At 39.5% G+C, this 26,279-nt stretch overlaps 1 protein-coding gene and 1 long non-coding RNA gene across 2 annotated transcripts in view; one reads left to right on the top strand and one right to left on the bottom strand.

The window, feature by feature from the left end:
* The window catches only part of LOC141929885 (uncharacterized), a 229,434-nt gene that overhangs the window by 90,446 nt on the left and 112,709 nt on the right, over positions 1 to 26,279 (top strand). The window lies entirely within an intron of this gene.
* Positions 19,261 to 25,624, bottom strand: DYNLRB2 (dynein light chain roadblock-type 2). Its single transcript, XM_074839488.1, has 4 exons — positions 25,606 to 25,624; positions 25,378 to 25,453; positions 21,494 to 21,661; positions 19,261 to 19,569 (listed from the first exon to the last, which is right to left on the bottom strand). The coding sequence occupies exons 1-4, from the start codon at positions 25,606 to 25,608 to the stop codon at positions 19,526 to 19,528; spliced, it is 291 nt and encodes a 96-aa protein (XP_074695589.1). The 5' UTR covers positions 25,609 to 25,624; the 3' UTR covers positions 19,261 to 19,525.

The raw sequence follows: 26,279 nt of genomic DNA on the forward strand, positions 1-26,279 counted from the left end.
TGAAGCTTATTAAATTATGGAGGAGGGGATTATTGGTAGGAGCAGGGCTGTGGGCTCCGACAGCCGTCGAAGGAACCTTTTGTGTTCCAGCCTGGCAGAGAACAGGTTTTTGTTACAATCCCCTTCTACACGGCTCGGATAGGATTGCTTCGTGGTGTGTGCCGTATGGCCGAGAAGGGTTTCACTGCCATTGGAGTAACAGAAGAAGGCACAGAGTTTGGCTGTGGGATGGCAAGTGTATGCAAATATACTCTCCCTCTTTTGAAGTGCTGAAGAAAAAAGGGTGAATTAATGGAACTGATCCAACTTTCAGCTCCACCAGTCAGGAGTGGTTCAGGCTAAAATTGTCATCCTGGGTAGGCACCTGCTCTGCTGGAATTAACTCTGTATCTCTGAAATTAGCTCTCTTAACTCTTGAATTAACTCCTTTCTCTGTAAAGTTCCTTACAAGACACAAAAATGCTTCTTACATGCCACCCAAAATCTTTGATAATCCATGACATCAAAACGTGTTGATGAGACCGAGCATCTGGTCCTGATCTGCAGTGAGGTGCCTCTCCATCCACGTCACCTAGAGGCCTCACCTGGGTGACTTTCTCAGGGAACATGTATCACCCTGATTTGATCAGCTTCATCCCAAAATACACTGATAAATGTTGCTTTCTTTAAAGCTTGGCAAGGGGCAACAGGCATCACAGCAATAGCCCCCTTCTCTTACAGTAGCCTACGGACTGAGCCATTGTCAGGCTGTTGGAGCTTGTATTTGGTACCTCCTTTACCTGTGGAAGTTTGGATTTGCATCTCACTTACTTTCCCCAAGTATTACAGTAGTTATACCATGTCGGAGGAGACGATATTGGAATTTAATTGAGAAAGGAAAAGCTAGGCTAAATTTTAGGGGCAAATAGTCTTATCGGGGAAAGGCATTGGAACAGTTAGAGATCGTTACTGCCCGGCTGGGCTGGGCTGCGCAGGGCTTTCCCCTGGTATAAGAGATCCTTTGTATTCTCGTAGGTGACGTCATTAGTGCCCATGGAGCTATAACCTCAATCTATAGCTAAACATATGGGAGAGACAGGGCTTTAGGTGGGGCGTGTATAAAGGAAAGGATCCACGGTCATTTCCTCAGCTCACAAAAGTGTCTTATTAATTTCCTCTTGAGACATTAATTTTCCTTACCTGCTGTTACTTGTCTTCAGTCATCCATTATAAAGAGGGGACAGTCTGGGATATTTGCATGCTATCATGACAGATATTTCATACTTTTTACTGTTCTGTAAAGATAGTGCCATGAACAAATCACCTGAAGATAAGACCCTCCATGCCTGATAACAGTTAGCCAGAGACCTATAAATCTTCAATACAGTTGCTTTTTATAGTATCTTTTCTATATGCTAGTTTTAACTGTGGAGCTAAAGCTGTTTGCAGGGAACAGGTTGCAGACTGTGGGCTGCATGTGTAAGGCAGCAAACCCACTGGCTGTGGGCTTTGCGCTCTGTGTTTACTTTCCTTCATCTCTCTTCCTTAACGTATTCTTTGAGTTTACACATCAAGATAAGGTTTCCTCTGACTGCCAGTCAGGCAAATTTAACCCGGAATCTGATAATTAACTTGTGTTCTGCTTCATACATCAGCAACCACCACAATCAATATTGGGGTGAGAACTGGAGTTGTTGCCAGCTGCTTTTGCAAATGATGCTTGAGGCAAAAATGGAGCAGAGTGGCTGTTACACAGCTGTATTCGCTCCAGCTGCCCAGGCCTCCCTTTGACAGCCTGCTTTTGTAGATTAAGGAGCTCATTTGCAGGGGGTATAAATCATCATAGCTCTATTGAGCTCAGTAGAGGATCTTTCTCTTTCTTCCCCATATGTTCATATGAGAGTTTGCACCCTTTTCCTTCTGTTTCTGTTCTTTCTCTGCAAGGGACCAAAAGTGTGAGGTCCCTGCTGCGCTGGAGTTGTGAGCTGAAGCAGGGTCAGCATGCAAAAACTTTGGATGATGCCATTTGTACATACAAACTACAGTAGCTGTGCATTAGATCCGCTATGCAGTTAATTAGCTGTGTGCATTCACAGCGACTGGGCACATAACAGCACATGCATTTCTTAAGATGTACTCTGAAAATCAATATTTAATGCCTGCCTGGCAAAGAGGGAGAAGCAGCAGGGTGCAGGTTGGCAGAGTTGAAGGAGCTGAGCAGCCACAGTGGATACAGGGATGAGAGTTGGTGCTTGGGAGCAGACGGGGTGCATTTGGCCCAGTCTGATTTACTTTGCATACTCCTAAATGCACTTTGCAGGCTTTTCCTATTGAGATGATTTATAATTGTTGCAGATGGCATCTAGGCTAATCCCTGATGCTCTTAAGCTCCTGACAAATTTGAACCTGCAGCCACATATCACATCAGGAGTGTTGGGGCATCTCTCTAACATGATACAGAAATACAAATGACAGTGACTGTGGACAGAACTGAATCAATGTAAACATGTAACATTTTGATAATATCAGAGAAAGAAATGTTTCCTATTTTAATTCTTAAAAGGAAACACAATTATTGACTGGTATTACCTTACCACTAAACACCATTTTCTTACCTAAGTGGTGTTAATAGACCATCAGATAATGGGGTAGACAACAGAAAGGGATGCTACAGAGCCAGGAGTTGTCGAAGTGTAATACATTAAGTAAGGCAGTTGGTAACAGAAGTAACACCTCTCTAAGACCACAGTAAAACTTGGCCACTGAGTAATAATGGGACAGTATCTCTATATCTTGACTCAGTACAAATTCTTATCAGGATAACATACTGTTTACTGCAGAAAAAAATCTGTGGCTTTCCTCCAAAAGTAGGTGGTCACAACAGACCAATTTTAAATATTCTCCCTGGACGCTCTTAAACAGCAAGAATCAAACAGATGAAATTCTGCCCACTTCAAGCTTTAATGAATGCCTGAGCAATATTAAGCCACTAATTGACTTGTACTGTAGGTCAATGAAGAAGTGAAATCTGCAGTTAATGTCTGCTTAACTGTACTTTGCTGGAAGCCTGCATCAGGCCAGGACGCTCAGTGGAGACTGTGGTATTGCTGAGCAGCCGGCAAAAATAAACAGTTTCATACATTTTAATATGACTGCATTGCTGTGGACAACACAAACAACATCTGGCAAATGGTGCACAAGCAGTTACATGGATGACAGACCATTTAGTATTCTGTACCTAATAAAACATTGAGAAAATATCTGTACAGATCAATATTTTTCCTGGTGGGACTCATTCTAAGTTTAAGGTCTTGTTAATATATGTAAAATGGTGATTTGGCTCTTCTGTCACAAAAGGTGTAAATTCCTGACTTGATGTACAGGGGATGTTTCTTTCAGCTGTAACAACACTAGAAATAATTGTGGCTTATTTCAAGAAACTTACTACTCTATTTAGTAGAAGACATCAGGTACACTAGATATCTGGGTGATACATTGATCCCACTAAAGTCAGTGGTCTATATATGATACAGTAGTCTACATTCAGAGCTGTGTCAAGATAATTTGGCCTCCTTTTTTACCTTGGGAATCTTATTTCTTTCACTACTGCCTTTCCACTGTCCTTTTGCTTTTCAGGCTTCTGTTACCACCCTTTCTTTCCATCTTCTTTCTGGGCAGGAGAAATAGAGGACATTAGCAAATTGCTTATATGTGCTGCTTGTTCAGTCCTGTAGTTATCTATGGCTCAGATTATACTTCTGAGACCTTGGGAGATAGAGTAACAAGAACCTTTCTTCCTAATGCTGCCCTGAGAACAGGCTTCGTACTAGAACTTCAAACTAGAGCAGAATGGGTGGTTTGCATTCAAATACATGTGAATGATAGATCACAGTTTTAATTGTAGTAATTCTGAGAAATACGTCATCATCTTAATCATCAAGGAACAGAGTTTCACTCCGAAACATTCTCATCTCCCTCATGCTGTAGTAAATCCAGAGTAATTCCAGTGGCTTCAGTGGTGGAAGATGCGTTTATATTGAAGCATCTGCTACCAGATTCTGGCTCATCAAATACTTAAGGCTCCTGCAATATTTGGATGTTGTCTGCATAAACAAAGAGTCTTTGAAAGATACACATCTGGAACACACCTGCTTTTGCCAAGTTGGCTAAATCTCTTTCCTAGGGATTTCATACTGGTGTTCCAGCTGACAGTTTGTCTTTATCTCAGTTACTTAGTTTTCTGCCTCATGCATGAGAAGATGGGATTCAGTCATTTCAGTTCACCTCCTTTTCTGATCTCTGAAAATTAGTTCCCAAACCAATTGTCCCTGCATGCAGAGGATCTCAATGCTGTTTCTGTATTGTCCTTGCCATCTGTCTCTGCTGTGTGACACTTTTCCAGGCAAGAAGATCTTTTCTCTTTTTGCATATCCACAGAGCAGAAGGGTCTTGACTCAAGGAGGAAACACATAGCTCGTGCCTGATGGACACGCTTGCTGGTCAGTGCTGAAGGTTCATGGTACTAACGCTTAACTAATTCAGGTCTATGTTTACATGAGAATGCCTGCATGGCAATTGCATACACAAGCAAATGACTAGACGTATGTTTTTGACCAAATATCAAGCTGTGAATGCCCAGTATATAAATTCTAAATATTTGCAACTAGCAGCTCCAAATAACTACAGAACAAGAGCTAACTGTAGGAGGTATTTGGCAAATAATTTTAAATAATGAATATAGCTAAGATGATCATGATCTACTTGCAGACAACACTCGCAGACAAGTGTAACTGTTATGAATTATTCAGCCAATTCTATTCAGAATTATTTTTTTTTAGAACTATAATTAATGATCCATAAGAGTAAGTATGAGACACACTAACAAAGGTCTATTCTGTGCTACTTCTTCTGAAAGATTAAAATGAAATGCAGACAGTTTGGAAACCACAGACCTTGTTTTAGAATTGTCATCTGCTCTGTTTACTGACAGTGACTTTTGCTGCTTGTTTACTGCAATTTACTTAGTTACAGCATAAGTTACACATGATTATCTTCTCAATATGATGCTAAGCTGACATCTGTCAAGTTTAAAAGTCATAATAGGTGCTATTAGTCATTGAGATAATCCAAAGGCATAATGATTGGTATGACAACAAAACTGCATAGGTTTCTCTTTTAAAGGCATAATAATTTCTAAAGAGAATTTTGGGGTGGGCTCTACCTGCTCAGGAGTGAGATGATTTTAGTGCCTTAAAGGCTAGCAGAAGCAGAAGCCAGGGAGAAGTGTACAGCTGGTGGTCATGGAAACAGTTATCAGAATAGTATCAATTAACCAAGCAAAATACATTGTTTATGTCCTTCTTGTTTGTTTGCTGCAACAGAGTGGTAAGTTTAAACTATCTGCTATTTGCGTCAGAAACTTCCTTTCTCATGGGTTTATAAAGCAGCCGTTTCAAGCCATAGCAAGGTGAAATTGCCTTGCACATCCTCAGCTCTGATGCTAATTAATATTCCTCTAAGTTCCATTTAATTTTTTAAAAGTAGTTCAAAATAAAAATTCTTGGGTATTTGAAATACTTTCTTAATTTTAATTTAAGGAAAAAGCATGCAGTTAAAAGCTTTTTTTCCAAGCTGTTAAGGCTTGAGGCAGCTCCTAATGAAGTCAGAGAGCAAATTTTCTTTGAGTTTAATGAGAAGATGGTCAGCAAGCCACCAGCTTGCCTCTGGTGGCTTGAATGCGAGGAAGGAGGAAGTCACAGCAGTTACATTTGAAGCATTGGTGTCTTTCCACAGTCTTTGAAAGTCTGGTCAGCCACCCTCATCACGCCTGGCTTTGCATAATGCACATCCTATATACAAACTCTGTAATCACATGGATGATTACACTTCCAGGGGTGATTGCTGTGAATCTGCAGATTCAGAGGGCTGCACAGTGTTTAGGAAGATAACCTGTTATTTACTGTCAGTGCTTGAAGAGTAAAATGTTGGTCCATTGGAAAGAAGCGGGAGAGAACCAGACACCCAGCCAGACGCTCAGAGGTATTTAACCACGTTCTCTCCATGCAAATCAATAGCGCGGCACAGAGGACGTGGCCCCGTTGGCTGCGTCTGCACAACCTTTGGTACCGGTGCTTTGGTTCTGGTTTGCATTTACAAAACCAGATGGTTTTGAGTTACAGAGGTAGCAAGGATGACAGGCAAGTAAGTGCTGGAAAAAGTCCTGCCCTAACGCCTACGCGTCGGTAGAGCTGGGAACGTCCTGCTCTCCGGGGTCTGTCTTCATGCAGCAGAAAGTGGTGTTTGCGTGTAGGCTCCCTGGGTCAGAGGCAGTGGCTCTTCCTGCTGGTGTGAGCCAAGCACAGAAGTTAAATACTTAATGGACAATAATGGTTTTATTTTTCGAGTCTGTGTTAAAGGAATTTGTTGAAAAGGATTTAGTCAATGTACTAACAATTACCTGTTCTATTCTTGCTGTGTCTTCCTGTGTGGAGATTTTTTTCTTCGTTTTCCCCTTTCTCACATTCTGCTATGTGGCCAAACCTGTAAATAGCCGAAGCCAAACACTCTAAAAAAGCCAGAAAGGAAAATCTGAACTAAATTCACCAAAATGATGTAGCAAGAAAAAATGAATGTATTAATGAGAGGAACTAGTCAAGTTATAAGAGTAGAAATGAAGTGGACAACCCAGCCAGTGTCTGAGAAAAGCATGAAGACAGAAAGGGAAATACATCCACCAGTATGGACGGTGTAGGAAGAGAAGTCGTGAACGTTTACCTTAGAACAGTGATAGCTGACTTAATAATTCAGATACATGGATGGAAACATGCCCTGCAATTGGACGGTGTATTTTTCTTGGTGGAGCTACAGGGAGTCCCCCACTCCATCATCAAAACATTGTTAAATGAGTCACATATAGTCTAGAACTAAGAATAATGGCTTTTAAAAGATTTTAACTGAATTTATCCATCATGTGGTCTTTGTGCATTTGTTCATTGTATGTGTAAAACATCAGCCGAAAATAATTTACAGCAATTATTTCCAGTGACAGGCCAATGTAAATTCTCCCAGGCAGAGGATGACTATGTGAAAATAATTGTACATGAATATCCAGCTGAGATCTTTTGAGCCACTAGAAAAGGGTGGTATGTAAGCATTTTTGTAACAGGAGTGATAACACATGCACATGCATACTAATGCTGTGGAAAAGTTTTAAGACATCCAACTGGGCTAAATTAAAGATGCAGATTTAAACCAGGAATATTTTTGCCCGTAAAATTGCAAGTTCAAAATTTGGTCAGGCTTTCAAAATCTCAGAGAAAAATGCCAAAACTGATTCAAACATTTGGGCTTTAAAGTTGTGTAGGCACTTTTGAAAACTGTAGTTCTGGCTCATATTACAAGTGTTTTCAGGATAGTACAGCACTGAACTAGCATTAGCATGTACAATTCAGCAACCTATGCAATGTGTATTTCAACTTAGTTAAAATTTCTAGTGCTGCTAAATAAAGATGTATTAAAAGATAATCTATGCCTACAGTCCAAGGAAGCAAGGGAAGAACTAAGGGTCTGATGGGATTGTGGTATCATGGTGCAAGAGTTAGGTCTAGAAATCTGGGATATGGGAGTCCCAACGAGACAACACAAGCGAAGTGTGATGTCTGTAAATGATCACATCTACGATATGTATTGCTCATGTTTAGTCATTCTGCACTGAACAATAACCTGTGTTGTTGCACTTATCTGTGGTAACTTAAAGGGTAGCTAGCGGTGTTGGGGCATGTTTTTGAACTCATAGTTTATACTATGAGTAAACTGGTTTTATACTGTAGTCATGGGAACTCTTGGTCTTCAAGCACTATGTGTAATGAATAATATATTATGAGACTATTCACTAAGATTTTTGTGTGCTATAATATTAACAATTTCCCACATGTGGGATTCATATTTATCCCTCTGTATATTGAAGGATAGCATAAGTAGATGATATCTATTGTGCAGCACAGTTACTCTGATGTAGTATTTGTTAAAATTATTTCCAGAGCATGTGGAATACAGGCCATAAAATACGTCCTAATCTCCTAACATTATTAATAAAATAAAATAGTGTTATTCATTACCCACGAGGAGAATTTAAAAATAAGCTCCACATTTACATGATAGATTCCATAATGGCAGCACATAAAAGTCTGTATCCAGAGGCTGACAGCAGCGTGTGTGAAGGCTGGCCATGGTGTACATTGTGCTCTGTTTGGAGAATATGGTGCGAGAAACTTTGAACTGTAGACAGGTCCTGAAATATCATGTAGCACATTACTAGGCACTAGCAGCTGTGGTCTCCGCTTCTTGGGCAAATTTTCAAACCTCAGCATACCAAAGTATTAATTTCTGATCAAGATAATGTAGTGCACAGCCCTTGAGTTTAACATGCAGAAGTAATTGTTTCTGCAGCAGACAAGTGAATGCCCAGCTCACTGATTAAGGGGGTGTGCAAGTGGGCAAGGTTGATTCGATGCGTGGTTCGGTGTTGAGTGAGGGATGGGGTGTCGGCTGGTTAACTTCAAATCCAGTCCCTGGTAGTGTCTGTTCTCTAAATATTCAGCTGTGCTCAAGGACTAAGCTGACAAGGAGAGCAAGCAAGGGACGTGGGTGAGTGACCCGCACAAATCAATTGTCTATCAACTGGTGGAGGAAAGTGAAACGTGCTTTCCCAGTTCATAGCAGGGCAATATGGTATCCACCCACCTCTCACTTCTTAATGTAGCCCCTTTTCAATTTTTTGCCCCATACTGGGTCCTTATGTGGAGGCTTGCACTTGCAGAGTCTGACCTGGGCGTGGGGAGCCAACATAGATCTCTACAGTCCAACACCTTTTCAAATAATAAAATTATGAGAAGTTAGAGTGCAGAAGCATAGCTGGAGAAAGAGGTGTTTGCAAAGTATTATGTTAGGCTTCTCCTCTTACAATTTTAGAGTCAGGTTTTATGCCTTTTATGCTACTTGCCCCTCCATGTTTCAGGTAACAGCTCATAAGCATTCATTTATTTTTCTGAATTTAGGATGATTGTGAAGTGTCCTGGACTTTTTAAGAAAAAATCCATTAGTTGGATGGGATACAGCTCATGAATGACTAACAGATTATGTTGATGTCTGTTGATATAATTTTTGTAGTTCTGTAAATCACTCTGACTTTTATAATGCCTCCTACCTCTGTTGTAAATTTGCTCCTGTAGATACTTAACCCCGACCGCATTTGCTAAAGCTGGCTTTGCTTTCAGTGCTGATGTATAGGAATATACTACATGCAGTGTGTGCGGGTGCGTGTGTATTTGCATTATCCCCACTCTAAATGTATCCCACAGATAAAGACTTCCATTAACTTACACTTGGCTGTGCTTCACACCAACATTATTCAAACACATCATGAAGTTGGGTTGCTGAAAAAGCTCGCACAAACCTGATACTCCTTTGTCTTACAGCAGCTTTCGTGTATGCAGGACTTGCATTTAGAAACTCTCAGTGAAAGGCTGTGCAAGAAGGCAATGTGCAAGAATGGGGTTTTTTTGGTTTGATTGGATGCCATTTATATGGGCCAGAGGCCATAGGTAATCAAGATGTATATGCAACGCCATTTCCACAGCTTATATTGGCGAAGGTCTCTTGTGCTGTTGATGCATATGTTCACAGGTCTGTCACCAGAGAGAAAGTCACACTACCAGTCACACCTCATTCAAATTACTATAGATGGAAATTTCCTATTATTGATGTGACAGGGGGGCATTTTTCCATTAATCTTTTCGCATTCTTTGAAAATTAACAATGCAATTACACCAGGAATTGTTTTTTCATATGGGTCTATCTGAAGAACAGAAAGGGATTGCATTTATAAGATGTTTCCATGCTTATATTTGTTTTTGTGCATTGCAGATGTGCTCCAGATATCAGCAGGTGTGTGTAGATGTTATCACCAACTTGTTAAAAACAAGGTCTGTTTGGCACAGGTAGATAAATGCCCTTGCAAATATTGCAGTGCTGATTCAAAAAGGAGGCTATGAGTGTGCAGTTACACTCCCTTGCTTAAACAGCTCTTTAGTAGGAGAGCAACGTCAGGCATTTTCTCATTCTGTTGAGAAATCCTGCCATGGGGAAATCAGTCATAGTTCAGATGAGACCAATTACTTCATTGCAGAGATTAATCATGAGTGCAGAAATGGTAGGGAATGGAGGTTAGGGTGATGCTTTCTGCTTAAAGTTGAGTGCAACTGACTGTCAGGGAAAGAGGAAGGAATGGCTGTTATGTGTTTTTATTACAGGGTTTGGGTTGCTGCAATGTATGGTTTGGTTGTAAAAAGAAGGAAAGAGACTTTGAAGGCCTTTGGGATGCTGTGTACTTTATCGTTAGTGGATGTGAAGCGAGCTAATTTAGGGCACGGCAGCATTTTCCTGCTTATTTCATAAACTCAAGGACACAACACACAGCAATGGTCGCTCAGCTGGCTGCCATCTAATGGCCAGACCAGAAAGCAAACTAACCCCGTTTCAGCCTCTGGGCTACAAATCGCCGGGGATTCTTGAGCTAAATATACATAAAAATAAAAAGAAATGCAAGCTTTTGCTCACAGCTTTAAGTGTGTTACATAGGGGCTTATGTTACCATTAAAAAATGGTGTGATCCCACAGTAGAAAACTGCTAAAAACTGGAAAAGAATTTCCATCTTTGCTTGCAATATATTGTTTTTAAACATTGCATATCTGAAAGCAAATATCAGTCTGTATATGAATGAAAATGCATAATTTGAGACATTTTAAATTTTATTTACTTATTGAGCAAGTGAACAATTCTGTTCTTCCTTCTTTTTCTCCAGTTCTCCCCTCCACTGACAGCCCCCCCCCCCCCCCCGCCCCTTCTTTTATTATAATGTGCAATATAGAAGATCTCTCACTGACGGGGAGTGTTAACACACACCTATGCCTTTTCCTCTCGGGCAGACCACAGTGGCATCTGCAATAACTGACACCAGTTCCATGGCACGGAGAAAGTGCTCGAGGTAAATCTCTGCCAGAATAACAAAGAATAGATGGGGAGATGTTCCGCTTTAATATCCGCTCCATCTTTCTTATCTATATTAAAAACGTCTGTCACTAAGGGTGTCTGAGTAGAGCTGAAATTATGAAGCACCTTCTAGATTCCTTTATCTCCTGGAGCAACATTAATACTTATAAGTGGTAAAGGATACTGGGTGAAGGAAAGACCATCGCTTGCCTATACTGATGCATTTGTTTAGGAAACATGCCTTTTAATTTCATGTTATTTGAAATGCCTTCCTCTGCTCTAAGAAAATATCTACTTTTGTTATTCTTTGTGAAACAGAAGCTGAAGATAGCAGGCTTGCTCACAAAAGCCCTGATTTGAATATGCTAATGTTAATTTAAGCATTCAGTTGCCAAATTTTCATGTGAGGATTTTTTTTGGTAGTGTGCACATTTAATATTTGTATATCCGTTATTCTCCATTCTTATCTGATCCACAGGCACTGAGTAAATATTGTCTTTGAGTATGATCTACAGCAGAAGTCAAAAAGACACTGTAAAATGGAGCTCCTCTTCCTAAATATGGATCTCCTTTTTCTACTACCTTTCCCTGGAAATCGAGGGAACCTACTTCCACACCCAAAGGGCTTATGAATTTTTTTGGGGGGTTGATATTTTCAGTCTAAATACTACAAATTAGAGCAATTTCCAGTATGGCATCTGGCTGAAATAATGGTGTGTGTGAATAAATTCCTCTCTCCTTGTAGTTCTGCTTGTTTTGAATGTAAATAGTGCAAGTAGACATTACCTCCTTCAGCAGGAAATGGTGATCAATGGAACACTTAAAAATAAATTTCTGAGTAATAAAACTGTGACAATAGGAAAAATTTCATAACTTATCTTAGAGAACATCAGCAGGGGAGGGGGAACGGGTGAAAAGCTTAACTATGAGTTGCTGAAAACAAGATCTGATGTCTTTAAAATGTGTTTTCTGATGTTCTAACCCAAAGCAGAAGGTGAAATGACTTACTTCGAGTGAGATACTGTGGGTGTGAAATACATGAAAACCCAGTAAAAGATCCCCATTTTGCAAAGAGAAACCTATCCGTTAGCTACCTACCATAGCGTTGACTTCACTGAAGTTGCAATGTATGGAATTTTGCAAATAAATGGTATATCAATAGTGCCTAGTCTTTTCAATAGGCTAGTGGCTTCATAGCTGCTCTTTCTAAAACCCACAACCTATTTCATATCCTATCTTCACAGCTAAGCAGAAATGTCTTGTACTGGTGCATTAGCATGGGCACTGCTGCAACAAATTAGGGAAACTAATACTGCTGGTAGCCAAGGGAGAGTTACAGTGGTCTTATTAATGGATTGCAGTAGGGTAAATAAGTAGAAATTGTCTGTGGTTCCTCTGTTTCTCTAAAGGAAAGGAATAAAACTGGTTGAAAAAAATGCAGTGATACTGTGTGGGTACTAAATTTTCCTGACTGTAACTTCTCCTGTTTTGCGGTTTGCTGAACCATGAGTCTTTCTTTTATTTCTGAAATCCTTCCAAAGTGGAACACACAAGGGGAAAGTAAAGCTTGTGTGAATGCAGAATAATTTCATCTAAGTCAGTGAAGTTATTCTGCTGAAACACTGGTAGAAAGAAGAAAACTGGTCCTGCAGACTGTTAGCCCTTCAGGCCAAGGATGGCTTTGTCATGTGAGATAGACTATGGCGAGTATATTGTGAATGCTCCTGGAGTAATACACTGGGAAAGTCCCCTTAGTTTATTCTACAATTAACAATAATCGTGAATCATACAGATTATGAAATGGTCAGTCTCTTTTTTATCCAGATTATGGTTTAGCTATAAACTTCCTTTAACAAAATGTCACAGCAAATAAAATCTTTGCTTAACCAGGAACCTTCTCACTTTTCCATCTAGCTCCACTCTTTCACTTGCTTAGAGACTTCTTCTCCACAATCCTGACACATGTGCTGGCAGTCACACAGTTGGCCAATATCGAGCTCTAGACTTACAGCTGGGACTTTTTTGCAGATGAAAGGGTAATTCTAGCGATGGGCACTCTCTCTTATAAATCACTAACTAGTAAATTAGAAGGAAACTGGCAGCTTTTCACAATTGACAGTAAGAATTCCTTACAGAAATGGTACAGCTTCCTTACTAATTTAAGTATTTTATAATTATTTTTTATCTCTATTTGACTGTACTGTTCTGGGTTTTAGCCTGAACCAGACACAGTGAGATACTGCAAGCCACTCATAGCTCAGAAATCTTGTAGAAGGTGATCATGAGATTTCCAGTTGATTTTAGCAGAATATGTTTAAGTACTTAGTTCAGCAGCAGCAGTTGTACAGTAGACACTGTGGTTTGGTGTGTAAGAAGCAGACGTGGCTCCTAAAACCAGTCTTTAGAGGTAGCCTTTGGCAAAATTAGCAACAAGTTTGACAAACAGATGGATTCATCTGACAAATGCATGCTCTCCTTAGGACAAGGGGCAAGAGAGGGAAGGAATAATTCACTGGATCCTAGAATTTTCCTTCCATGTTTGGAAAGTCACTTTAAATTGTTTGAATAGTGCTGATGAATGCATCTCTTATCATACTTTGCAGTCATCTTCACTGGTTTAACTGTGGAGTTTGTATATATAAATATCAAAGAAAGCTGAGTCTTTCCTTTTCCTTCTAGCTTCTGTGATATCTGGAGTACTTCAGTACAACATTCTTCTCTGCATTCCTATAGTCCTTTGAAAATCCAAAGTGCCACTGAGTGCTATTTTTTTTAATGATGAGCCATATTATAGCAAACTTTCTTAGCCTGAACCTCTGTTTAGCTATTTTGCTCCTTTCAGTCATGGCCTTTGAACAATACTTTGTAAACCTGTGGCCAGCAGGTAACTAATGCTGACTGCTGTCCATCTGCACCAAAGGATGGTCTAGTGCAGTTGTCTTCTTGCGCAGTATCTTTGAAAACAAAGCAGTTGAAAGCACGTCGAGATTTCTTTCTGACCCAATTGTCATAGACTCAAGGTGATGGTATCTTTTGTGTATTATTTTAACTGCTTTAAATAGAAGCAATTTCACTGAAATCAATGGTGCAGAGCCAGGGCAACTAAAAACATACTCAGGTCAAAGGCAGACTTACGTATTGTTGGAAAAGAGGAAGAATACTTCCTACAGCACCACCTAAAACCATATGCGGAGCTGAGAGCCCCAGCTGGCCAAGTAGGATGTGGGCAGTTACAACTCCTGCCCTCTTGTCATGCATCCACTTTGAAGAATTTTGACTTAAATCAGTGTTGCTTTTAAAAATAGTGAACCCTGTTCAGTGTAACTATTGAAAATTCTTCAGAAATAAATTCTGATTGCTTTCATTATTATTTAAGGATAATTTGCAGAGATGGGTGAAAATTGTGTGTATTTGGACTAGCTGATTTTCTGCTTGGTTGCATTGTGAAGGAGAATTAACCTTTTATGTCTCAAATTGTCTGCAAAGCTCAAGGAATCAGTTCAGATCTCTCTGTGGCCTTTACTTTCCTACTAGTTGACGCATTTTTTACAGGGTTCTGTTTCTAGTCCCACTGTGTTCCCAAATGTGAATGTCCTGAAATTCAGAGAGATTCAAATCAATGCCACGATTGAACAGATATATGATGTACCTCTGCTGTTATGCTTAATTAACTTGGGACATTCTAGGCTTTCTCTCCAAGCATCAGTCTTCCTTTCTCCCGTGGATACTGTGAAATCCCACAGTGAACCTTGTTGTTATGACCTAATTTTTCTACAAACGGAGAGATTTAATTTGTTCAGGTGCCAGGCAAAGGGAACACAAACTTGGAATTCTCCTGGTGACTTTAATTTAGCTGCCTGAGATTTGAAAAAATCAATAGGGGAATTATCTCGCTGTCTCTAGATTGTAACTTTATAATTAAAGCATAATTAAGAGGATGATGTCAATTTGTTTAGGAAAACTGTGGCTTTTTTGGTGGGTCCACCCTAGAACTTGTGTCCTGGCTGAGTTGAGACAGTGGAGCTGGGATTGATTCCTCTTGCTAGGGAAACCCTCTGTTATTGAAATTGCTGCTGTCATTGTTTAGTTCCAAAACCAACTGAGTAACTCTTGAAAATAGTGTTAATTCCTAACTGCATTTTCAGATGATTGTGATATTTTACTAATCTGCCCTTTTCAGGTTCATTATTATTAACACTTATGATCAGATAGTTTCTTCAGAGAATCCAGTGTGGTCCAACAAACACCTCCCAGGAAGTTAACAGTAATTATATATATATATATATATATCCTTTATGTACATATAGATGCATATATGTGCCCATCACATATATAGTACTGATGTATTTGAAGCCTTGTGACATCAGTAAAACTGAGAAACTTCTCACTGAAATGGAGTTGGCAAGTACAATTAATATATGGCAAAGTACAGTCTGATAATTCATTCATTGGCAGTAGGAAAATTTTGTATTTAACATCTTAGTGCTTCCTAGATGGACTGTGAACATCCTTAGTGGATACTGTCCACTTCAGACCATTCTGACTTAATATTTAGTACCACCTTCTTCACCGTTACTCTCCCTTTTAAGAATCCCGTCACAAGAATGCCCTTACCAGACCTGACAAAATACAAAGACATAAATTCCTGCAAGTCTGCACAAGTGACGAATAGTTAGCAGTTCATTACCTTACAAATGCTTTATTAGTTGCAGTTTGTGAATCACCCTCATTGTATCCCACAGTTCTGTTCGTTCAAATAACGTACAAACGTAAAACCACAGATCTATGTACATCTTGAGTTAAGCTGAAAGTGTAACTGAAAAATACACCTTTTGGTACTTCTATATGCATTATGTAACGTGACTAAATGATAATTGCATGTCTGCAAAGCTCAAGTAACTTCATAGCAAGCCAGACTACCAAATGCACTGAATATACAATAAATGAAATATTTAGAAGTATTTAATTGGCAGATGAGCAAAATACAGAATGAACAACTGCCTTGATTGAATCAGCTGGCCAGAGCTCTTGTCCCATGAGGGACCATGCATTTTGAAAAATTATGTGTTAAAGAAAATCCAAGGAACTTTATTTTTAAAGTGGGAGGCTCTCTGAGAACTTTCTATTCTAGTTTATTTTGAGGATCTCAAATGCTTGATACTGACATAATTTATTCCTTGGCTGATTGCATAACTAGCATGTTACAATTCAACCCAAGCGCCACCTTTCAATGAACAACAGCCATTCTTGACATTCTCAACATGCCCTTGACAAAATGATCATCTGTGAAATTAATCTCTTTCATGCTACTTTTTTCCTCAACCTTTTCCCAGTTAATTGTTAACTAGTAAAATCTCTGCTGGTTCACATAAATGACAGCTTAAATGACTTGGTGTAACACTTTTGTGGTGTTCAAGTAACTTAAAACTTTATTTCCCTGTATTTTGCCTGGATGATTCCATTCCTGTTCAATGGCCCACCGTTGTTCAGATCAATGTGCTGATGAGGATTTTCCACTAGGACTGTTAAGAGACTTAACTGTTGTTACTTCAATTTCCTACTGAAGACCTAAATGAAAAGTTTACATGTGTTCAGCTTGCTTTTCCTAACAGAAAATAGGAACAAATTACCAGGGAATGAAGTGGAATATTTCAATTTGTGCTCCCTAGTGAAGTCGTTGCCAAAATTGTATAATTCTACAGTGCTTTCAAGGAAACCCGATTAGAGATTGCCCTGGTAAGAGTAGCTGGCAGCAGCACAGCTCAGCCCATGTGTTTGCATAGCATTTGTTACTATGCACATCATTATAGATGGACCAAACTTTGCCCTCTTATCTGCATCTATGCCTCTCATAGGAACAGGGAAAGAAAGTAATTTGTGAGCAGTATGTGACCCTTGGAGAACTACACGCATCTGCTTAAGGCCATTTTTCCACATAAAAACACTTTTCAGCAAAATGATTTAGCATGTGTTTAATTTTAATGATTTGGCTTAAGTGTCTTTTTGAGTGCTTTATCAAGCTACAGCAATCATCAGCTGCTTAATAAATATTGGATTAAAGTCTGTAAAGGGAACTAACACATGTATCAGAAAGACTAAAATGAAAGAACATTGCCAGACACTAAGCTTTTCTCTTTGCAATTCACTACTGTGTTCTTTGGGCTGAATGACATTTTTCAGTGATGCTGGAAATTGCAACACCAATATTATTTTTGACAATAGAGAAGTGTAACAGAGACTGTAATTCTGGCAGTTTTCTGGACTTACACAGTGAAATCTCCACAGAATTTAATGTTGTTAAAGGAAACTACAGAATCAAAACTATTAGCCCCCAATACACATTAATAGTAGCTGGAGTTCAGCAATAGTTTTGGGTATGCGCTGAAATGAAATATCTGGGCTTTGAATTGGTAGGCATTTGACATGCCAGGATAGTAGTAGAATAAATGTTCACTAATGCATAGCAATAAATAGGTTGGATTTTTAAAATTATCACAACAGAAGCAGAGAGGATAATAAATATTCATTTTTTTAAAGCATTGCCACATGTCAATATATGGGTTCATTACAACTTAAAATGGTTGTTTTCCAATGCACAATTAAAAAACCCTTCAGTGGTAAGGAAATTCTTCTGGCACAGCACTGACTACAGTAAGTGCCACCAGTAGTGTCCCATTGATTTCCATATCCGTAAACTTCTGAACAGCCCTGCCCAGCTGGATTGCTATGCTTAATTTCCATCACACTGGGCCTCTGTGCCTTTGGGTTCGCTTCCTCTCAATGTGCAGCGGCACGGAATCTTCTGTGGTCCCCGCTGCTCAGTGCTTGGGCGTGGAATCTGTCTGCTGACCTTTGAGATCTCGATGCTCAGACACCTTCAGCTCCCAGGAGCAGGACCAACTCTCCCAGATTTTTCAGTGAAATACAGCCTTTCCAAGCTGTTCAGCAAAGTCAGAGCAAACACTCAGATTTGAAAAAAATACCACCAGGCTTTGATACTCTCCTTTGTGTAAATTTTGAGTGATACATAACATAGTCCTAATAGCAAATTGCTGACTCCATATCCACCGAGACATTCCTTGATTTATCAGTTTCATAACCTCAACCACAATTCATATGATGTACTACAAAGGTCCCTGAGCAGTATTCAACAGATTCATTTTTCCTTCCATCCTCATAGCTACCTCTCACATTTGTTGTTCTTCCTTCCCGTATTTAGAAAAAAAACCCTTCTTGTCACCAACTGAAGACAATCTGAAGTTTTAAAGTTTAAATAATTAATTGATAAAATTTATATATAATCTACATAATCTGAGGTGATTTGTAGTACTGGGTATTTTTTCAAGCGCAGGGTCAGCTCAAACTCCCTGCACTTTCACACTGTCTCCACACATCCTCAAGTGCGGCGCTTAGCGTGACCTTGGGCTCCCGAGGCAGGAAAGCCTGTAGCCATGCTTACCCCTGCCCGAGGCGTTCGGTGCGGGCAGAACAGGGGTGCTGCACCCAGTTGTGTGCTGCCCTCCCACAGCCAGGAGGGCATATCAGCCACCAGCCTCATCCCAGGGCACTGGCACAGCATGTCTTCCGAACAGAATGGATTTGTAGGTAGCTTAACCCTACAGCGGCCTTTTATCAGTGCATCTGTGTTAAAGGCACTCAACAATACGTATCTGATCTCCGGTGCTATTGTGTAAACATGGATCTGATTTGGGAAACATTCTGAGCTTTACCCCAACCTTTGTCCCATGTCACTAAGGTGTGTGGCTTGTGTATTGCATCTGAAAGCTTAAGCAGTTATCCAATAGCACTGCAGTGTAGTTAGCAAAAAGCATGTTTCCCATTACCAACAAACTACCAGTAGTTCTACATCAGAGTGCAGGCTCAACTTTGGCTGCTTGAAATTCCCAGTACTGAAAATATTAAATGAAGCTATTGTTTCTGTCCATAGAAATTGGAAAATAACAAAAGATAGTTTTACTTCACTTTTCCCTTAGAAAACTTCAAACCGGGAGTTAAAGACAGGGCAGGATCCAGTCCGTCATTACTGACATGCACTCCACTTGTATTCTTTGGTTCGTGTAACTGCAGTTACTCTAGTTCATAGGGACACATTTATAGACGTATGTTTATACATGGTCTACAGTTTCCCATGGGGTATGATTTCTCCTCCAACATAATGTTAGAAGTGTAAAGAGCATGATTTAATTGCAAGAATAACTTGAACATCCATTAAAGAGAGTTTTAAGCATTTTGCTTTATTATTGCTCTTCTGAGTATCAAGATAAACATACAATATTTTGATATATGCATTATGATTTGCTCAAACAAATTGATACAGCTACAACTGAGAATTTTAAATTGGCAACATTTCAGTCATGACAGTTACACTTTATGTAAAATTACTTAGTGCTATGTTTGATATTAAATATCAACAAGTAATATTAGTTTAACAAGTAGAACTACATCACTGTCTCTAAAAATATTGCGATAGTAGGACTATTCACATGGGTTCTGAATAACGATCAGGAGATAATCCTTATCTGCAAAAAGATATAAAAATGTTTAGTTAAAATATTTTATCTTATTTCCTGATAAATACTCTTTAGTCACCTATTCTTCTCCAACTTTTTATTTGTTTATAAAACATAAGCAAAAGTAATGGCATTTATATAAAAAACATTTAGAAAATCTAAGCACTTTGTACAAAAATCTGAGATTACAGATAAAAAAAATCTCTGTCGTAAAGCTTAACTACACCATATTAAAACTATTTTAGTAAGCAGTAGATTTGCTTTCAAGAAGCTGTAAAGATATTTAAACAAGATGAAAAAAAGTCACAAGATAAGCACCTGGAAGTTAGCACTTGTTATAATAAAAAACTTTTGACATCTGCAGCCTCTCCTGCAGGTGCAGAGAACTTCTTTCAGTTCACTAACTAGTTTATTCAAAATTGAGAACCCCATTTAGACATGAAAAAAGCAGAAAAGATTTGAATAGACTTCTACTATGAATAAATTCTAAGCATGCCAGACTTCGCCTACTAATTCTAAAACCCCGGGGAAGCTTTGGAAACAATTCAGTTGGATAGCTATTTAATTTTATTTAAAATGAAACATTTCTTGAAAGTATCCAGTACATTTAGTAGGGTCATATCTGCTTTGGACAGTTAAGAAGCTGCACTCAGGCACTGTCACTTTCATCCAGAAGCAACTTAATATAAATCGCAGGTGGTTCATTTGCCACCTTCTATTATGGTAAAATACAGTCAAGCCTTTGAATGACTGATCTCCCTGTTAGCAAAAAAGCTTCACATTTTATGCCACTTATTTTCAGGTCAACATGCTTTAATAGTTAATAGTCAAAAAGTCACCTCTAAAAAACTAAGTGAAGGGCAAATGCAAAATAAGAATCAAGTGCATCAGTTTAAATCAATGAGCAAAAAACATGATTTAAAAAATGCATTAGGTTTATACTCCAAAATAGAAACTAAACTAAAATTTTAATCTTAGTATCAGCTGATGACTAATGTTAACACTTAATGACAGTGCCAGATTTCTTTCACACATACTGGTTTCATAGCAGCATTATAAATAATTCCAGCGAGGCGAGGTAATGCATACCTAGCGCAGTTCCTCTGCTCTACATCTGCTATGAAATCAGCATCCGAGGGCTGCCCTGGTGAAGGCTGTCCACCACCACAAGCTCAGAGCCAACGTCCTCCCCAGTGGCTCTCTGCGGAGATCCCCGAAGGTTCCTTTCTGTTCTGCACACCTTCACTGGGTGTTGCTGTCAGAACCCTGCATGCGTTAGCCTCTCAGCTAGTGCATGCAGTCAGATCTCAGCCCCAACCAAGCACTTCCACTTTGCCCAATTCCCCTTGTACTGGCAACCGACCACAGCTTCACCACAGCTCATCTGGCCTTGTTATCTATTTTAGAGACACAACTAACAGATTAACATATATTTGTATTTAACATGAGTGAGACACAGGTTGCAGTATTCCCCTGGTGGTTTTAAGGAAAATAATTGTTACTACATTGGTGACAATACTGCGTATCTGTGACACAAATCCCACCCGTGGCTAGTCATGGAAGTCATGATAACATACCAAGGAAAAAGTAATTTTTAGAAAAAAATTTGCATCTGGAGCTAAAATGGATTTGCTGCCTTTAATACTATATATACACACACATTACTTGATATATATTTGCCCGATTTTCCTTTGTGAAAACCCACAGAAACCAGAACATTAATCAGACCTAGGCTTGTTTGGTTGTCTCCAAGCTTGAGTACTATAACTCTGTACTTTAAAATCTTAACACATCTGCTTACATTGTGAATATATGGTTATATTTTCATATACTTATTTTCAAAATGCATTTTCTATGGTAGTCTTATTTGTGAAGGATTAAAAGACACTTAAAAGGACATACAGTTGTATTATTATTTTAACAGAAATATTACCTGGAGCTACCATAATTTCGTGTTTCTTTGATCTGATCCTAAGAAAGGTTAGATCATTCTGAGGATCAATATCTCTCACTGTGCTCCTAGCTTTCATGGTGAGCTGATGAAGAAGACCTGCATACTGGACTGATGTAGAGTTATCAAGAGTTGTTCTTATGGGAATTCCTGCAAACGAATAATTTTCTAATAATCATTCAGTTAAGTTGCATGTTCTCCATATACAGCAGATCATAAGAGAAAAAACAAGGATTTCATATTTTTTTCTGTTTTGTAGCATGTTGATTTCAGGTATCTGTATGCTTTTTAAAGTATAATTTATATTAATCAGTGGCAATTAAACATCAAGTTGCTTTATGAAACTTTTGAAAGAGCCTAATTGCTGTTTAAGACTCTTAAATACCTATCAAATTCCATTCTGTAGTACTTAACCAGTTAGGGTGCTTCATCAGTTTAAACACTGTCACTGAATTTGTATCTTGGCTGCAAGAATTTAACCCACGCTTTACCTGTAGCATTTGGCATGTGCAGTGGTAGAAATTACACATTTCCAGTGAAATACCAAAAGTACTCAAAGGGCAGAAGTGGCGTGTTTGCATTTGGCAAGCAAAACCACCCTTGGAACAATCCCTTTCAATTAGTGGCAAAATACTGACAATTGGTAGTACACAGGGTATAGATCCCAACTATTAAAAATATGACCACATAAGTCAAGATTAATTTTTGATGATTTAATGAATCATTGTTTATCAATGATTTGTCAAATCATAATTTTTATATTAACAGGTTACCAGGTGAAACCTAATCCTACAAGTAAAACTGTTTGGCATTAATAATAAGCTTGCTTCACTAATAAAAAATTTATTTGACCTACTATCAAAGACAATAGATTACAAGCTGGCAAGGCAATTTTCTCTTTACATACATTTGTATTGTGTCTTCCAGATGGACAGGATAGGAATACAAAAATAGAGTAATATGACTTAAGTTGAAGAGTTCGATTATGAAAGAAGAATTAGCATGCAAAAATAGTGAATGCCAGGTAAAGAATTAGAAGCAAAAGAGTAAAAGAAATAATAGAACCACCTCAGATATTAGACTATTCCATAATTTTCCTAGGAAAGAGTTATTTGAATCCCTTCAAATCTGTGCTGTCACTTGAGAAATAATTGTGCACTGGTAGAATGTGTAGTGTAGGGAAGTGTACGGAATGAGCCAGTATATCCTTTGTGTCTAATGTTTATTACACAGAGATTGAAACTGATGTTTTAATGGAAACAAACAGGTGTTCCCAAGCCCTGCATTAGCATGAGAATATCTATATAATCACAGCATTAAATAGTAAGTCACTTAAAAGCAGCAATGAATTAGTGTCAAGTTTATATGACCTTGTATCTAAATGATTGCTTCAACAAATACAGCACTTTTGATGAAAATGGTAAATGTTAAATGATCCTCCAAGGTCTAATAATAACATGAAAATGAGTTGACACTAGTGACATCCTTAGATTAAAGCTGAGCTATGCTTACTTTAGGACAAATTCTCTTTGCCTCTGCCACCCAAATTAGAGAAAGGCAAATAAATCCTTCATTAGGAATGCTGTAGTGTGATCCTTCTCAGCTGTGAAGGATAGCAACAGTTTATGAGATGTAACAAATAAACGAGGTACACTTAGCATAGTGTTTCAATGAACAAATCAACTTTGCATATTAAAATAAATGACAGGCAATGTTTGTATTGGGAATCTTTAATTTGCTATTTCACCTGCACACTATTATACCTAAGTGTACCTGCACTACTACAAAAATCTTAGTAAAAGACAACTAACTGTTTGTGTTAGTGAAGAACAGGGGGTTTCCTCTTTTTAGGGAACCTGGACAGCCTAAGAAACCTCACTGCACCACAGGTTCAAGTATTTTTACTGCAATTAATTTAAGTTGTACACTTGTTTGAAATGTTTCAGGATAGAGAGAAATTAAATTCAATTTTCTACAGAAAGATTTGAAGTAATTAGATTGACCAGTGCTAATTATGGATATTTGGAGATGTTACAAAAACTTAAAACTACACACCTACTTGAGCTTTAGTTTGTGGAATCTAACCTCTTGGTGCCTTGAATTCATCCTCATGGAGTACAGACTCTCTTGTATTCACATCTGGCATCCGGTGTTGAAACATTTCTAAATGATAAACTAAAACCAAAATTCCTGCACTAGGCTTGTCTGTTGGCTTCAGTCTGGCCACATACTCTACAGCTTTGTGAGGATGAGGAAGTTTGAACAGGACACGGGGGGACTTTATTCCTTGCTGTGAATAGTCTAATGTGCGAAAAAAGGAAGTGGAGTATTCTTCCTCCTTTGCAAATCAAAATTGAGACAGAAGGAATCCAAACCAGCTTTTTAAAAAGGCATGCTATTGTCCTAATGCTGCCCAGCTCTATCTGAGCTTTCCCTCAACACTGTAGAACGACCACAGGTAAAGACAGACTGCAGGAGTACCCCTGGTTGGGAGAGCATACTTGATCAACATTGTACCAAGAAGTCAACTGTTCCAAGAAACAGAAATAAGAAAATGGGGTTATTTTTCTATTACATTGGTGTTTTTGACTTGAGAAATGTATCAGTCTGCAAGCTTACAAAGGATCATTTGTGTTATCTAAGTGCTTGATTTTCACTTCCTGTTTGCAGCTTAGTCCAAGTGCTCATTGGATCAACTCACATTGTATTTACTGGAACCGAGTACAGAAATGGCTGAAACAGTACTTGTCCTGAAACCAAGCTGCATTTCAGCTTAGTGAACAGCCATAGCTAGATAGGAGCATGTGCAGGCATAAAGCAGCTTTTCAGTTTCTGTTTGCCAGGCTATGCAGTTCTCTCTTGACCTGCATCATCCTGTGAACAAAGGCATGTTTTACTTAACACATCTAGGCACACAAATTAAATTGTCCACGTTTTCTAGACTGACTAACTAACATTTAGGCTTCCTTCTTAGTGTTCTTTCCTCCTGTTGCTAAACTGCTGCTAGTGCAACAGATTTTTTTAGGGAGTCAACTAAATTATGGACAAGGTAGATTGAGTGAGTTGTCTTTTTTGTAAAGGAGTGATTAAAACAGATTAACCTGAGAATCCTAGCTTCTGAAGACTGATTTCTGTGAGCAGTTTCACTTTTGGCTTGCAATATTCAGGATCACAGCCAAGGCTGGCCTGACTTGCTCTTCCTCCTATGGCAACACACCATAACACAATTTAAAGAATTTAGGAATATTTAGCAGAACAAAGGAATGGCTCCCACAGTAGAAGACCAGCTTTGTTTAGTAGATACTTTTCTGCTGATGTTTTTGTTCTATTACAGTGTATCAGAGGAAGAGGGGAAAGTGAAGTGCTAGTGAATTTTTTTGCATATATGAATTTTGGACCAAAGAAGTTCCCACAAATGTCATGTTCTCCCTTTCTGTAACCTACCAAGAGATGTTCAAGATCTGGTTCTGAAAAATAAAGTATATTTAGTTAAACAAATGGGATAAGTAACAACATGGAACTCCTTGAGTTAAATGGAGATTATGATACTTCTGGTTATTTCTTCAGAGAAGACTTAGGTCAAGGCTCTTGACTTTCCTGCTTTTCATTAAGTTGAGTGAAAACTACATCATATGGAGATGTTACTGTAAATTTGGTCTGCTTGCAGACATCAGCGAGCTTCAAGAAATGGCCACAGACCTAACATTTTAAGATGAAACACGCATTCCTGAAAATCACACCACCTTCATAAAACATCACAAGTGGATTGTATTAACATCTCATAATCTGCAATTTTGTGCTTAAGAGCTACTACACTCCTTGCCGCTACCAAGTTTGTTACTTGGAGAAAGCAGAGGACGTTTTACCTTCGGCGTTTATGACAACAGTCCCGATAACCCCTTTGTGGGCTTGAATCCTCTTTAGGGTTTCCTCCACTTCGGCCTGCGAGGAGAGAGAACACCAGAGGACATCGCAGCACCCCGCAGCCACCGCGGCTCCGCCCGACGGCAGGAGGCCGCAGGGTGGCCGTGCCCGAAAGCAGCCCCGGAGCTCTGCCTCCTGCCCGCCGCCCCCTTCCTTCCCGCCGCCATTACCATGGCCTGGCTGCCGCCGCGCCGCCGTTGCTATGGAGCGGCGGAAGTGACGCCGGGGCAGCAGCGCGGGCCGAGCGCGGGCCCTGAGGCGATGGGATGGGGCCGGGGCGCTGCGGGCTGAGCCCGGGCACCCGCGGCTAGTGGCCAACGTGTAGGTCTGAGGTCTGTGCTGGGACCCCCAGCTCACGCCTGAGGGGTAGCCAGGAGAGGTGCCCCAAGAGAGCTGAGAGCAAGGGCACCTACAGTGCGGCCTGGGGGGCAGTAGGGGCCCGGGCCCGGGCCCGGGCCCGGGATTAAATGGAGCCCGGAGGAGGTGAGGGGAGGCTCCAGGTGGGGGTAGTCAGGGCAGTGAGGGCTTGGGGTGCTTTTAAGGGGCCTACGGCTGTTAGCGTGGTTTCTGCTTTGGGGTAGGCTCGTGGCTGAGCTCTGTTGATGGACTCTGGCTGGTAGGTGAGGTGAAATGAACTCAAGTTGCCTTAATTGTTGTAGTAGAGGGTTTTTTTATTAATGTATTTTAAAGCTGAGACTGATACCAAATCCCAAAGATACTAGTTTAGCTACTGTGGTTGGAAAAAGTATTTTCCTTCTCCCTGTGTACAAGCATCACCTTGTCTACTGTCTGTTTTTCCACAAGCATTACATATTGTGAGCAGAGCTTGTTTTTCACCAGTAGA

This window comes from Strix aluco, chromosome 14 (assembly GCF_031877795.1).
Source record: "Strix aluco isolate bStrAlu1 chromosome 14, bStrAlu1.hap1, whole genome shotgun sequence".
NCBI lineage: Eukaryota > Metazoa > Chordata > Aves > Strigiformes > Strigidae > Strix > Strix aluco.

Bases quoted from the DNA above. Each gene is read 5' to 3' on its own strand.
- DYNLRB2 (XM_074839488.1), bottom strand. The intron at 21,662-25,377 runs GTAAAACGTCCT...ATTCGTTTGCAG, and splicing joins TGTTGTCATAAACGCCGAAG to GAATTCCCATAAGAACAACT. The intron at 19,570-21,493 runs GTAATATTTCTG...ATCTTTTTGCAG, and splicing joins CGAAATTATGGTAGCTCCAG to ATAAGGATTATCTCCTGATC.